The sequence below is a fragment of the Pleurodeles waltl genome, chromosome 7 (genome assembly GCF_031143425.1).
Source record: "Pleurodeles waltl isolate 20211129_DDA chromosome 7, aPleWal1.hap1.20221129, whole genome shotgun sequence".
NCBI classification, from domain to species: Eukaryota; Metazoa; Chordata; class Amphibia; order Caudata; family Salamandridae; genus Pleurodeles; species Pleurodeles waltl.
In genome coordinates, this window is record NC_090446.1 from 984,071,306 (window position 1) to 984,086,955 (window position 15,650).

General features: G+C 42.5%; 1 protein-coding gene across 1 annotated transcript in view; it reads right to left on the reverse strand.

Annotated features, from left to right (window-relative positions):
- Positions 1-12,790, reverse strand: part of KIF19 (kinesin family member 19) — a 279,912-nt gene extending 267,122 nt beyond the window's left edge. Inside the window, exon 1 of the mRNA XM_069199793.1 lies at positions 11,694-12,790. Within this exon, the coding sequence (XP_069055894.1) occupies positions 11,694-11,732 (39 nt within the window). The 5' untranslated portion in view covers positions 11,733-12,790. The remainder of the gene's footprint in view (positions 1-11,693) is intronic.
- Positions 12,791-15,650: the final 2,860 nt, after the last annotated feature.

Below are 15,650 nucleotides of genomic sequence, written 5' to 3' on the forward strand. Positions count from 1 at the left end.
GTGTGTTCCATTAACAACTGTGCGTATCACAGTTGCTATTCTGATTATTTATCTAGATTATGGGTAAATAGAGGTGTACAGTCATCTGATAAAATATAAAAAGCTCGAATGGTGAGTCTGAAACTCGGGTGAGATGTTTTGTGCAGCCTACAACTCTTTATTGCTCATAAACCAATGCACACCACTGATCACTGCTGTTTAGCTTGGAAGTTGGGATTTTATACATCTCTAAAATAGCAGTAGAAAGCTCAGTGTTTTGTCCAGAACTGCAATTGGTAAACAGCACTTATTCTGTCAATTCCGATGTTATTGAGTGATACTAACAGATGAGTACCCGAAGTTTGCCAACGATCAGCAGTGGGATTTTTCAAACATTATGAATCATGGTAGGGTCACTTGTGCACCGGAGAATCTCACAAAAGCAAAAGTAGTTGATTGTTATGTTTGTATAGTGCACAGTCAGAATTACTGTTGTCTCATGGCCAGGTAACGTGTGGGGCTAGTGATTGTGAAAAAGGGTGGATTGAGAGCAGTGGACCATGAAGCACTGTCTATCAACAGTGCTGTAAAAGAGTGGGATTTTGTCGTATTCTGGTTCTTACAGCCTTTCTGGAGCTATATCTGGGATCCTGGATGGCCATACAGAATTGCTGTGCTGATGTGTGCTGACAGTAGGACAAATTCAGGGGCTCACACAAATTCAGTCCCTTCTCTGGGAAGATTTGCAGTTGACAGAGTGTTCTAACCACACCCACTGCACGCCCATCACTATCACTCATTCATTCATTGGCTCTCCTTACAAAAATCCTTTGTTATCACTGTTAAATGCTTTACATTTGCCTCTTCTTGGGGCAGTTTTGTTACCGCCTTGGCCAACAACCCTTTTACAAGAATAATTGCACAACTGCCGATACGTTTGATGGCAAGCAAGCTTCTTTTCTCTTTTGTGTCTCTCCTTCATGCTCATGGCAGCCGTGGGGCTTTGAATCCGCTTGCCTATGTCAACTGTTTTACTTTTCATTTTCAATTTATGTGGCAAGAAAAGTCCAGTTAGGAACTTACAACGCTAATAGCGCTTACTCGAGCACACGCAAGACCCATTGCATTGTAAATGCTTTTTTAGAATGTTTACATAAATTGCACTTGTGATCCTAATGTTTTATTTTTCCTTTTTATTGTAGTGCATATCTTTTGATTTCCTCGGTGGCAACTCCTGCTTGCAGTTTCGGCACTAGTTGATCTGCAGTTTGTGCAGTTGCATGTTTTTGATATGTAATCTTTTTGTAATGTTTACTTCAAATGAGTGTCGTTGCCGTGTTTGAATGTTGTTTAACAGCTATAGGAACTGTAGCATATTTAGGTTATGATTCTTTTTTTTAAAGCACATTTGGATGTGTGCAAGATCTGTGTTGTGTTGTCTTGTGTGTAATTTTTTTATTTGTTTATTTTCTAGTGGGCTATCTTTGTGGCTTGCCGTGTCTATGCAAAGTGGGTGGAGTTGATCCTCTGTCTAGCTGTCTGTGGCAAGTGAGAGGTATATTTTTAGAGTATCAATTTCACTATGTGGATTGTATTGATAGTTTTTGCCAGCTCTTATGTCAATAGTTATATTTACTTTTTGATACAGCTGAGTTTGATGAGTTTTAATGTAAGACAGTGTTATCTATTGTTGTCTTGTTTGTTGCATTAGTTTCTTAAATAAGCATTATGGCTGTCTGCAAGCTGACAGCAGGTTGTAGGTTTGCTTTTTGAATCTGCTGCTGAAAATAGCTTTGAGACTAACTCTGCATCTGAGGCAGAGAACCAAGTTGAAGATTCTGGCAGTGAATTTTCTGTTCAAGAGTAATCATTTGATGATTAATCCACTATCGGTGCTGATGACGTGTCTCTTGTAGAGGAGGGCAATGATACATTGGTAGTGCAGCAAGAACAAGCTGGACTGCAGCCAGGGGCTGGAAGGCTTTCCACTGCAAGTTCTGAGCCCTAGGTTGCCCCTGACATGGTGCAGACCGTTACTTCTGCCTTTATTGGTGTTTTGGGGTATAGAGTCAATACAGAGAACGTTTTGCCTATAAATTTCTTCCAACTGTTTATTGATGGTGCATTTTTGGATGATATTGTTAAGCAGACTAATCTGTATGCAGAACAGTTTTTGAGGGACAACAGTGCCACACCTACAACCCACTACAGAGCTACACAATGGACTACCAAAAATCTCCATGAGATTAGGCAGTTATGGGTTTAACTTTTCTGATGGGACAGATAACGGAGCCATCACTGTCTTTATATTGGTCTACTAGTCCCTTAATGCTGACTGCTATATTTCCAGTAACTATGAGTCAAGATCAGTATTTGCTTCTGCAGTGGATGCTGTATTTTGCGATAATAATACAATATTGCCACAAGATCATCCTGATTGTGACTGCCTCTTCAAGACTCGACCTGTCCTTGACCATTTAGTTTCTTAGAGATCTATGTTTCAGGGAAAGATATATCCATGGGTGAGTCTCTGGTCTTTTTCAAAGGGGCATTTGGTTTTCAGACAATACATTGCCAGGAAAAGAGCACATTATAGTATTAAGCTGCATATGCTTTGTGAAAATGCCACTGGACATGTGTATACTTTCAGGATGTACACTGGTAGGGATTCTTCAAAGGACTCCCCTGGTTGTCCTTCCACTTTTAGAGTCAGTAAAACATTTCTGTAGGAACATGCCAGAGCACTTTTTTACAGGGGGGTCACCATTTACATGTGAGAAATGTCATTATAGTTGTGCAATTATTTAAATAGATGTTCAGAGTGGGCACTGTGGCACAATCTGCTCTAATCACAAAGGTTACCCTAAAGAACTATTATGTAAATAAATTGAAAGGGGACAGAGCAGTGCTTTGCGAAGTAGTGAACTTCTTGCTGTTAAAGTTTCAGACAGAAGAGATGCCCATATGCTGACATCTATTCATCATGAAAGTACTGCGCCTGTGACTGTTTGGGATCATATTGCCGAAGTGCACAAACCAGTGTGCGTTCTAGACTAGAACAAGCATATGGAAGGTGTAGATAGAGTAGATTGAAGTTTGTAGCCTTACAATGCTGCTCAAACGTCCACTTCTTCTACCACATTTGGTAGAAGAAGTTGGCTGTTTCTCTATCTCATTTAGTATCCTTCAATGCTTATGTTGTTTTCTCAGATCATTCTCCAGAATTGAAGATTACTTTTATACAGTTTCAGCAGTCTATAATAGGTAACCTTGTTGCAGTTGAGCAGGCAAGTGTCCCTAGAGTTGGAATGGTGGAGGATGTGGCTAGATTGAAAAAGCACCACTTTCCTGAACACATTCCTCCGCTTTCCTGAACACGTTCCTCCACTTTCCTAAACACGTTCCTCCACTTTCCTGAACATATTTCCTCCAACACCTAAAAAAAAGACTTTCCTTGTTGAAGATGTAGAGGCTGTGTCCGAAGAGGAGTTTGAAAGGTGAGAGCTGTATGTACTGCCCACAGTATTCTTCTAATCCTGGCTTTTGTGTGCCCTTTTTGGGTAAGAAAATCTGGTGAGAGGCATGCAAGTCACAACAGCCAGGATAAAAGTGGGTTTCTAGTCTAGTTTTTAAAAATGTGCACGTTTGCTAGCCACATCACAAAAAAGGGTCAGTTTTCAGGGGGAAAGTGTGATTTATGCACGGTGTGTTTTGTTGCTTTTCCTTGGGGGGATGGTAGGTGGCAGGAAGTGTGTTACTCCCGACAGATTCCAGAACTCAAAAATTTGTGGAAAATGTGTTTTTTAAATCATGGTTTGCTGTTTCCAAAGTCTTCTAGGTAAGAAAATCTGGTGAAAGCTATGCAAGTCACCCCCACCCTGAATTCCCCTGGGTGTCTAGTTTAAAAAAATGTGTAGGTTTGCTTGGTTTTCCTAAGTGCCGGCTGATCTAGGGCCCAAATTCTACAGTTACCCACATTGCAAAAAAGGGTCAGTTTAAGGTGGAAAAAAGAATGTGCCCGTATTGTGTTTAGGCACACCCTCACAAGTGTGACACCATTTTTATCAAGAGACTCACGGAAACAAAGACTAGTAGGACAAGTGTTGTTACCAATTGTATTTCTCTGCATTTGTGCCTTCCAAATGTAAGCCAGTGTGTAAGAAAGAAGACATTTTGAGAAGTGCCCTCTAAATCACATGCAGGTAGGAGTAGCCACAAATCCAGAGATGTTCAAATAATCATTGCTCCTAAACTCCATGTCTTGTGTCCGTTTCATAAATACATAGGTTTCCTCAATATCCATTTTTCACTCATTATAGTTTACCATATGAATTCTGCTATACCTGTTACACAATGAAAACCATTGTAAGGTACAGCTCAGTTGCTGGCTTTGGGTACCCCAGGTTCTTGGAAAATCCAAAAACCTTATATATATATTCCTGTAACCAGAAGGGTATAGTGGACGTAATGGTATATTGCTTTTGTATATTGGCCATCATGACAAGAAGTTACACATGAAAACGTCACAAATGTAGGTTTTATCCTACTAATTTTCAACATTTATTTATTTACTTATTTAAGCAGTTAGTTTATTTGAGAAAACCTTGAGGGATCTACACAAATGACCCCTTGCTGAATGTGGAATTTTGTCTACTTTTCAGAAATCTACATCTCTCCAGCATCACCCATGAGTTTTACAAAGGTTTCCACCACAAAGCTATTCCACCACAAAGTGAAAATAGGCAGAGAGCCCAGAAATTTAAACAAATGGGCTACCTCTTGAAAAATGCCAAATCTGTAGTAAAAAGTATGTTTTTTTATTCATTTATTTCAGCTCTGCTTGCTCCTGAAAGTCGGGAGCATTGAGACTTTAGCACAGCAAACCTTTTGTTGATGCAATTTTTAGAGGAAAAACAGACAGTTTTTGCAGAGCACTTTTTTCCTATTTTTCCCAAGAAAACTCACAATTTAGCTCTATTTTGCCTATTTTCTCAGTCCCCTCCATGGAAATCCACAAACCCTGGGTACTTTTAGAATCACCAGGATGTTGAGAAAAAAAGGTGAAAATTTGGCGTGGATACCTTTTGTGCAAAAGAGTTATGGATGCCTAAGAGCAAACTACTGCAAGCAGCCAGAGAAGGGCTTAGCAATCTAGGGCGAAACGGCATAGCCCCCAAGAGGTTAAGGATCCATGCATGCCTAAAATGCGCTCAGTGTTTCAATAGAGGCCAAACATAGCCATGCTTGAACTTCATGTTTTGTTACTTCATGGTTTTGTGTTCAAGATTAGGCCAAATTATGTTTCTGCCTTAAACGACCTATGAAACAAAAGACTCCGATTAACTCCTGTTGAAATCTAGAATGCTTATACTTTTTCGAAAGCACCAGCTATTCAAATGAATATATGATTTAGAAGCATACAATTAAATTATACAGTAAACTTAATGCACATTGTTGCACAATAATGGAAAAAACATAAATCATTACAAATGAATAATTATTTACATGGCCTAACACATCAATTAGCAATTAAGAAGAAGCAGATATGTGGGCTCCAAGCTAACCAACCATCAAGGACATCCATCACAAGTCTATGAAATACCAATATTGTAATGCCATCCGTTACACCTAATTGAGTTATCTTATCTGAAAAGCCTTACAGCAAACATCGCAGAGCTTCCCAGAATACAAAGTCATTCCTTAGAACTGTGTTAGCTGCCCAATCTGCAAGGCCGCCCATCAGAACTCTAAGATTCAAACTAACAGGTAATTAATCACAGTTCTCAAACTACCCCACTTACTATGCCGTCCATTACAAATCTTTCAGCATCCACATAAAAGGACAGAAATGATAATGCTTTAAACTGCCCCAAAACTATAATGTCCACTTTTTTGCAACTCTCTGATCTACCCAACTCACAAGTCTATCCACCACAACTCACAGAATTCCAGGGCTATCCTTCACAGTGTACTGACCTATCAAACCTACAAAGCTACCCATCAAAACTTTTTGAGCGAGGCAATCTGTGAGGAAATATATCATAAATGTATAGTTACCCAATCAGCTTGGTCAACCATGACATTTACAGGTCCCGAAGCCACAACGTCACCCATCACAAGTTAGAGCTACCAAACCGATATAAGTGTAGGGCATCTAATACAACATTATACCTAGTAGTTCGGAAATTTAGGTTAAACAAATTAGATGCGTCTCTCTGGATTAATCACCTTGGAGGTATGAGTGATTGCAGTAAAAACCCTTCGGCATACCTTACTTCTTAATCTACAGAACATTTTTACCTCCCAGCCCAGTTATCACACCTTCCACAAATGAACTTGAAACAATGCTCTTCAAAAAGTATCTTAGGATCTGGTATACAAAATGGAAACCAACGCGGTGGGTGTATTCTGTAGCCCCTCTGATGCAAATACAATCTAAAGAAACTCAACCTCTCTCACTGCCATGATCCAAACCAACTGCCATGCTTTCTCCGCAAAGACCACAATGTAATAAATCAAGATTATGCTGATCGGGCCCTTTGATATCTCCTTATCACCCTTCTCTGTTTACTGAAATGGTGTTACCATATTGTGTGCTGGAAATCATGGTTGCTGTATCGCAGTGGCGCCCTGAGGTCACAGCAGATGGCAACTGTTCCCAGGTACTGCTCCTGAAAGTTGCAAGTGGCAGGACACATGTTTTCCCATGGTGACTAACTGGGGCACCCAATTCAGTTGCTAGGGTGTTATATTTGTGTTAAGGCTATAGGGGAAGTGTTTTCATGTTGTGAGTATTAACATGTTATGGGACGCAAAGGTTGGTGGTGTGAAGAGTGAAGTTATGTGAGAGACAGACATGCAAATTATTATTAGGGGTAACCAATTTAGCCATGGGGCAGCTGGATGCTGTGTGCCCATACACCAAAGTGGGGATAATCAGAGGAGGCCCAATAATCCATATGGTGATATGCGCCTGGCAGAGATGCTGTCAAATGAATAAAGGATACCAAAAGAACATGAATAGGAATTGATGACAGAACAGGTAGCCATACACCACTTTCATTTTTTATTTACATAGGCATGTACGTATTTTTTTTTTTTTTACGGCAGGGACATTGCTTATTTCTGAATAAACATAACTCGTGAAGAAGGAAGGGAGTGGAAGAGCATTCAAGGCCAACAGCTTCATTAGAAACAACAGAAGTTTTAAAAAGCCAAGTTTCCACCAACTCTTGCTAGTCTAAAGGAAGCCAAACTGTTGATCAAGAGATCATGCTCCAAGCCTCCATCTGGCTCTCAAAGGCAAACAAACACCTGCCGGGAGAGCCCTAGTCAAGCAAGGGCTCAGACTTCAGTCAGACTGGCACCTTGCACATGCAAGCAAGAGACAAAGTACTCCCTCACAGCACAAGAGTGAATCAGCCTGCCAAGCTTTACCCTGCTGTCCTACCCTTCATGCGAGCCCAGTACTTTTCTTGGGTACTAGGTACCCTTGTTCTTTCTAGTTTACATAAACAGACATCATCCTGACCTTCCTAATTTTCTCCCAGAATAATTTCCACTTCCATTATGAGCACCGAATGAGATTTCAGGGTACAAAAGAGACAATGTGGACACTGCATCCATTATTTCGGCTAGGACTTCAGCCTGGCAAAGGGTTGGTAGTTCAACCTCCGTCCAAATGACCTGCGAGCCTTGTGAAATAAACTTTTTATGTATGTCTTTACTTAACTTCCCGTCTAAGCCCTTTAGTCCCTTCCCACTTTCCCTTTCACCCCCTTAACTCTAGCCTGAGGCCTTTGAACCAAACAGTAATAGCCACTAAATGTAATTTCCTTTCTTGGACAACTTCTAAGTCAACCCCTCTGCGTGCAGGTCCTTTCAGAAGAGTGTGTTGATTGAGTGTTCTGGATAGTGCAGCTTAGGTCTACCCAAGGAAGGCACTGCCTTTGCCTGACCAGTTTTTCCAAGAATTCTGGCCTCAGGCACGGGGATATTATTGAGAAAAATGGACTGCCCCTTACTTCCTTAAGGCTGGCCGCTATGTCTCTAGCTAGCCTCACTGATTCCTGAGACTTGGCCACATCCTGCTGACCCATCGCATTGTGAAGCTATGATGCACAATCTACCTTTATGAGCATTGGAAGAGGAAAGTATACTGAGCCCTGCCATGGATAATACAGTACAAGAAATGGTAACACACACACTCAGGCATAAACTGTTGTGTAGACAAAGCCCAATTGGCAACACAGAAGCTCAGTAAGTCAGAAGGTGGGTTGTGCAAATCTCCCACTCTCAGTTGCACACTTGCAACCCGCATAGCCGGCAGCAGAGGTGCACAGGCAGAAGAGACTGGAAATCTGGGGTTTGATACCTGAATGCAGCACAAACAGCAGGCGTTGTCTCTCCTCCACATAGCCCCTTTATGAAGTGTTTACGGGAGGAGTAAAAAGTATTGTACCTTTGGCCAGCCTGTGCTAGATCCCTCGTGTGAAGGACAAAGTGAGCAGAGCGACATGAGGACCGAAACACGAGCAGACACAAAAACACAAATACGTACTGAAGAATACATGCACAGAAAACACACATGCACACATATAGACGCATAGACATAGACATGTGAGAAAAGAAAACACATCAGCAAACAAAGGTCTTGCAAGCCTAGAAATCTTCCAAATACATCAATACAGAAAAGAGCCATAAGAACAAATAAAAGAGCATTATCATCATCAACGTTGTTGTTGTTATTGTTATTATTATTATTTCGTAATTTATTAAGCCCACCTTAGGAGGAGTCTATTGGCACAACACAAAGAACTATTATTTTTCGGATTGATGCTGCAGCATTAACTTAAAATAGCCCCGTTGGCATTAAAACCCATGAGTTGAGTTTTTTTCGGAATTTAAGGACAGAAGAGTCCTGTATCATACTAATGAGAGTTCTGTTCCGGATGTGGGCTCATTGCACTCTGAAAGTCTTGCAACCCACCTGTTGCTTTCCAACTTAGGAACCGAAAAAAGACCAAGTTCTTCAGAGTGTTGGTCAGGAGTGGGTAAATACTTGGAAATGTTCTTGTTAAGAAATTACAGAGCTCTACTGTAAAAGATCTTTAGAGCAATGCAGACCCTCTTGAATAAAACAGGTTTTCTCACGGGAAGCAAATCAAGTTGTTTCTAGTAAGTAGCAAGTAGATGGAATTACAGAAGTCTAAGAGTTAATAAAAGCATTGGTCACTATGGTTTTCTACAGGAAAGTCAAAAAAGAAACATTTGCAGCAGAAGACGTAGGTGCTTAAAACAGAAATCCGCCAAATTTGATGGATGAGGTTAGGATTGGTATCTATCATTATTCTTAAATTTCTTACAACCATCGGACCACAAAACCCAACACCAAAACTTACACACTAAGAAAATTAAATGTGAGCAGCACTGAAAAAACATGAACACTGACCTCACATGAGCATGACTTTCCCTGCCCCTATATCTCACACTTGCGGGTCCTTTCTCATCCCGGCTTTCTCCCTTTGTCATGTTTTTTGTGTCCTTCTCCTTCTTTTCCCCTTGTGTGTTTTCTCTCTTTTGTTCTGGGTGAAAGTTTGATGAGCAAAAAAAAAATGCAGGTCCCAAAAAAGTGATTGCCAGTGGGCCCCACCAGAAACCACCAGCTCAAATTAAGCACCAAGTATTGATAACACATGATCAATGAAAAACACACAAGGGCATATATGTTTAAGATACAAAACAGCACATGCTAGCTCTGAAGAAACGTGTTTTTAAAACATTCACAAGCACATAAAACACAAACACACAGAAAACACTCGATCACAACAATCGTGTCTGAACATACAGTCAAAATGTATGAAAATAGGAAACAAGAGTGGCCATGGACGTCGATTAGGGGTCGCAGTTGCAACCCATGGCTTTCTCATTGCGACCCCTGACAGTGCTTTTGCTACCCATGGCCTCAGCGGTGGCAAAATGATGCCAAGAAGTCTCCTTGTTTATAACTAATTTTTAATCATGCTAACAGTGAATAATTGTATATTACTCGCTATTAGAGTAACAAAAACTGGAGCATCAAGTAAATACAAATATGTTTAAATGTATGTTATATGCGTGCTTGTGGGTGGAAGTGCGTTTGTGTGAGAGAGGGTGTGTTTATATGCAAGTGAGTGTGCGTGAGTAAAAGTGGCAATCAGTGATCGGAGTCGCAATAAATGTTATTAAATGCCACTGGTCACTGAGTATGAGTGAATCCAGGTGAGTGAAAGTAATGGAGGGAGTGTAAGAGTGAGTGCAAGTCGGTGTGAGGGAGTAGCTGTTAGCTTAACAATATAAGAATGAGTGACAATGTGTGTGTGTAAGATTGAGTGCAAGAGAACGAGAATGAATGAGTGCAAGTTGGTGACAATGGTTGTGGGAGAGTGAGTAGGTAAGAATGAGTATGTTAGTAAATGTAAATTAACAAGACTGAGAATTTACAATGCATGCGAGTCTGCTTTTGGCCCTTGCAAAGTGCTGGTGCACTTATTAACAGACAGGAACCTGGCATTCTACAGATAATATTTGATATATTGAATATCCATGACAAAAGACTGGTGCAGGCATACTGGAGGTAATTCTTGTTATGGGACGCCCGTGGCAAAATGTTCATGCTAGCCCTCATGCCAGAAAGGATGACAGCTGTGACATATAGGAGGGGCCCAAACATGGCAACATTGCCCTGTCATACCACAGGTACATTTTCACGAGTCATCCATGATGTATTGATAACATGAAGAGCAAAATGCCATGACTAGCATATAATATGTCGTTGTTGGCATAAGGGGGCACCCATGGCTTTTAGGGGGTACCCATGGGGAAATGCTGGTGCTAGCACAATGGAACTGATTTTTGGCATATGGCGGCAAATTAAAAAAACAAGGTGGGGTCAACTCCTGCGACACTTCAGGTTTCATTAGCTTGAAAGGACTTATATTTTAACAAGTGCACTTCTATAGCCCAATGATTTGTAGCAGAATTTTGTGAAAATTGTTCTTTAAAATGCACTATTCGACCCGTTTTTTCAAAATGTTCATGTGAGGAAATCTCCTTGCCCCCAAATCGATTCAAAAGAGTTCTGGTTCGCTCGGGTTGCTTAGTACAATTTAGGGCAAAGTTTGTGTTCCATACACCCCACCACTTTCAGGTTATGTCAACACCCTAATATAGGTGGATCCAGACGAGACATTTGAGTTGTATTTTTATATTAATGACACACCTGTAATTTTAGTTCAGTAATGTCAATTATTGTGCTGTTAACCAAGTTAAGGTCTAGTCATATCACTTCCAAGGAAGATTTCAGGGTCAAAGGAAAACACACATGTACTATAAAAATACAAAAGATAATAGAATAGTCAACCGAAAAAAGAAAATGCACACAGACAGAGAAGACACGTACACGCACAGAATGCACATCCACGTCCACGAGCATAGAAATTACACACACAGAACACACGGCGAGTCCAGGAAATACAAGTGCACAGGAAACATGCACGAGTACCGGCAACACACGTGAGCACAACAAGCAAAACACAGCCTACTAATACACAACAGCATAACAATGCTCATATAGTGTAACACAACTAAGGCAATGGCAGAACACTGCCGCACAATATAAGAGAGTAGTGTACAGAAGTGCAGAATAACGAGTGATGGGCCAGTTGTGGTCTTACCGTGAGCTGCTGGTCCTTGGACTCCACGCCATCCTTCATGGTCTCGGCCAGGATTAGCAGGTGGTGATGGGAGGAGGAGAGTGCGGCTAAGGCAGCTCAGGCTCCGTCTCCTGCATGCCTGTCCCCCTCCACCCGGGACACTGGGGGCTGCTCCGCTGCGGGGCACTGCGTCTTCCGGCCGAGCTGGCTTCTCCAGTGCTGGTCAGTGTGATCAACCAGGGCTGTCTCTCCCAGTGGAGCTCGGTGTCACATCCAGGGCTGTCTCTATCCGTAGAGGTCGGAGTCACATCCAGGGCTGTCTCTATCCGTGGAGGTCGGAGTCACATCCAGGGCTGTCTCTATCCGTAGAGGTCGGAGTCACATCCAGGGCTGTCTCTATCCGTGGAGGTCGGAGTCACATCCAGGACTGTCTCTTCCAGAGATGCTCCAGGACCGCATCTGCCTATCCCGGCCAGTCTCTCTGGGTCTAAGAGTGCCCTGGTTACATTATCTTGGAAGAAGGCATATATCTCCTTTCGTCGGGGCGCAGCACACCTCCCAGGGCTGCACAGTATCGGTGCCACGGCTCCTTAGTATGCTGCCCAGTTTTGCACCATGTGGGCTTAGGCCAGTCCCCTACCCCCAAGCCCTTTCAAATGGTAGGACTCCTCTCTCAAGGGGGGCTCTTGCCCTTTGCTGTGTCTCTCGCCTCCACCTCCGACCGCCCTTCCCGGTAGTGTCACTCTGCCTTCAGAACCAGCTCTTTCACTCTACCGTCCTGCCCTCGCTCCAGAAAGGCTGCCTAATTCACAGACACTATAGTTTCTACCCTCCACGTTCCCCACCCCCATTTCCCGGCGCCTCTGTCCACTGCAGTAAACTCTCACCCTCAGACCTTGCCGTCTCCCCTCGCCTCCGATGCGCCTCTCAGACCTCAAACCCCGGAGGCTGCAACATTCGGGGTCTCTTTGATTTTAAGTTGTCCTCCGCGTGGGTTCCGTCTGTCCGTTGTTCGCCAGGCGCTGAGGGTGGGGGCAGAAACCCCGACACTGTCTGGTGCAGCAAACCTGTCTGCTCTGCGTTTCCTTTCGTTATCTCTGCTGTATCCTGGGTCCCCTGGAGATCTCAGAACTGTACACAACAAACCGCGCTGGCTGCTCCTGCAGCAGCAGACCTGCTCTAGGGCGCCGTCTGCTAGCTGCGGGAGGTAGTGCACACACCTGTCTCTGTCTTTATTCACGACCCGTCAAGCATTAGCAAAGCCAAGAGGTCTGGCTCTGTATTGTATTGCAACATATATACAGCGCTATCAGTCCTCTGTGGGGTACTGAAGCGCTTGCTTACATGAGCAGTCTGCCACGCCGTATGGGCAGGGTGTGGCTGGAAGAACGTTGTCTTAGTTTTGGATCCTGTGCAGGGAGTGTTTCCAGGTCCAGTTTGGCGACCACTGAGCAGCGGATATGGTGTACCGGGATATAGCGCTTCGCAGTGTTTTGGGTGATCAGGTGTGAAAGACAGGTGCACAGTTTATGGGCTTTAGTAAGCTGACAGCTTCGAGCAATTCTACAGGCACCTTATGGTATTTTTATTGGCATGGTTCACCCCCTGTTCACTGCACTGGGATTTCTATTTTCAGATGTTTTGTTTAAAGCTAATGGTGCGTCATTGGCGAGTTGGTGTGTTGGTTAGCTACTGCTTTATTTTTTATTAAAAACATACGCCATAAAGAGAAAAAACATATACAAGAAGCCCAAAAAAAAACACCACTACCTAAATGTTGTACCCAAATGCTGAAAAAAAGATCTAAATTCTAAAAAAAAATAACAATTGCATTTTTTTTTAACTTCTATCCTTGATAGAAGGTACGTGGACGCCGGACAGGCATAGAACCCCTTTTCAGTTTTAATATACATCGCAATGAGAAATATAAAGAATGGAAAAAAATAAGCAGTGCAAAACAAAGTGTTCCACTATCTCAAGCACCGATGTGTAACCTCCTCTTAGGTGGACGTGCATGTGATCCAGAAAAATGCAATCACTCAGCGTGCGCTAACTGAAGCCTTTGGCGTGCAAGTTGTTTCTTATGCTGACTACACACAGACTGTCCTTATGCTCAACAAGAATGCACCCAATTCCTTAATCATCTTCAAAGCACACCTTTCAGCTGTGTTGCAGTGGATGCATAGGAGCACTAGTAAAACCGAGATAATATGTTTGGTTCACCTCCCCCTGCATGGGAAGGCCATTACTGGCCCAGTGACGTTGTGACGTTCCACCTCCACCGGCCCCTGTCGCTGTCGTGCGGAATCTCAAGGTAAAATTCGATAAAACGTTTTCCAACACACAGGTCAATGTTGTTGTGGGCATGCGCTATTGACCTCCTAAAATCCCTGGATACATTTCTGTACCTTTTACCTTGGCAATATCAGAAAACTATAGTTCACGCCCTTGTCACTTCTCAACTGGACTATGGAAGCGACCTTTATTGGGGCCTACCAGAATACCAACTAGAAGACAAAAGATAGTTCACAGTGCGGCAGCTCAGCTTCTTCTAAAAGCGCCTAAAAGAAATCCTATTCAGCTTCATCTGAAAGAGCTACACTGGCTTCCTATCAAGGAAAGAGTGAGGTTCAAAGGACTCATCCTGACACACAGAGCTTTTACCATTCATTTACCAATCTGGGCCTCTGTACCTGATGAAAAGGATTAGGCCATACCACCCGGCCCAGCCTCTGCACTCTTCAGAAGCACTGTTGGCACTAGTCCTGAGGACAAAGAGAAAAAAGTGGGCCAGCTCATCCTTCCGTTCCTCGCTGCTACCACCTGGAAATCACACTCTTTGCGACTTTGCAGGATAAAGGACAAGCTCACCTTCAAACGCCACCTGAAGGCCTGGCTATTTATGCATTTAGTTAAACGGTTGGGCCTGAATAGTCCACAAGCCTAGTTAGCGCCGCACAGTCATTAAGTAGCTGTGCGTTCTATAAGACTGATGATTGATTGGCTGAAGTGTTGTCCCACTGCCCCCTGCTATATGCCGTGTTAGGGGGATGCAAAGTGTGAGTTACAGCTTAACAGATCAATGTGTGAAGATGTATGATCCAAACAACCTCTATGTATGCATTTGTTTTATTACATGAAGCTGACAAAAGGGCTAAAGTTGTCTCTATGTCATTTAAAAAAATATAAAATACAGGTATCAAAGATTTGTCCAATGTTGGGATGAATTGTTCAAAGCTTTCAAAGACATTCAGGTACTTGTACTTGAGCTATTTCCATTATAAATGCATAATTGCAATTGCCACAATGGAAGAAAACTCAGATTGGATCAACAATCCAATATGGGAGATAAGACCTCAGATACTGCAAACCCTCCCGAAGAGTTAAACTTTGAGAAACTGGGTCACCTCAATAACAGCCGATGCCGAAGCAGCCCAGCATCTTCTAGGCGGATAGTACCAAAGGAAAGCGTTGGTGAAGTCATTTCTTGTTGGACTTATATCTAGATTTTATTTCTCTTGTAACAATATTTTTCATGTAATTCATTGTCCAACCATTATTAACCTCCCTTTGTAGGAAAAACACAACAAGGGAGGTTTGGTGGATATTCAGTGGACAAGTGCATAACATTAAAATAAGACATATGAACAGAGTGATTAAAATTGTAGCTTTAACTGTTAGATACTTGCAATCACAAATATATCCCTCTTCACAGCTGCATTCTTACTACATTTGAGCAAATAAAAGTACAGGAAAAAATATTTTCATCATTCCATCAAGTGAAATCTGATAATTGTCTCATTAGTTGTTTTTCCCTTGCCTTGTCCCTCCTCTTTTCTTTTTATTTGTACACTTACCTGGCTAAAAGTGACCTCTGACTCTTGTGAGAGAAGAAGAAGGGAGCGGGAGGCAGGAGATGAACTGAGAGGGGAACAGAATATTGTACCAGGAGCTGAAGGAGAGGGTCAAAGGGGATAT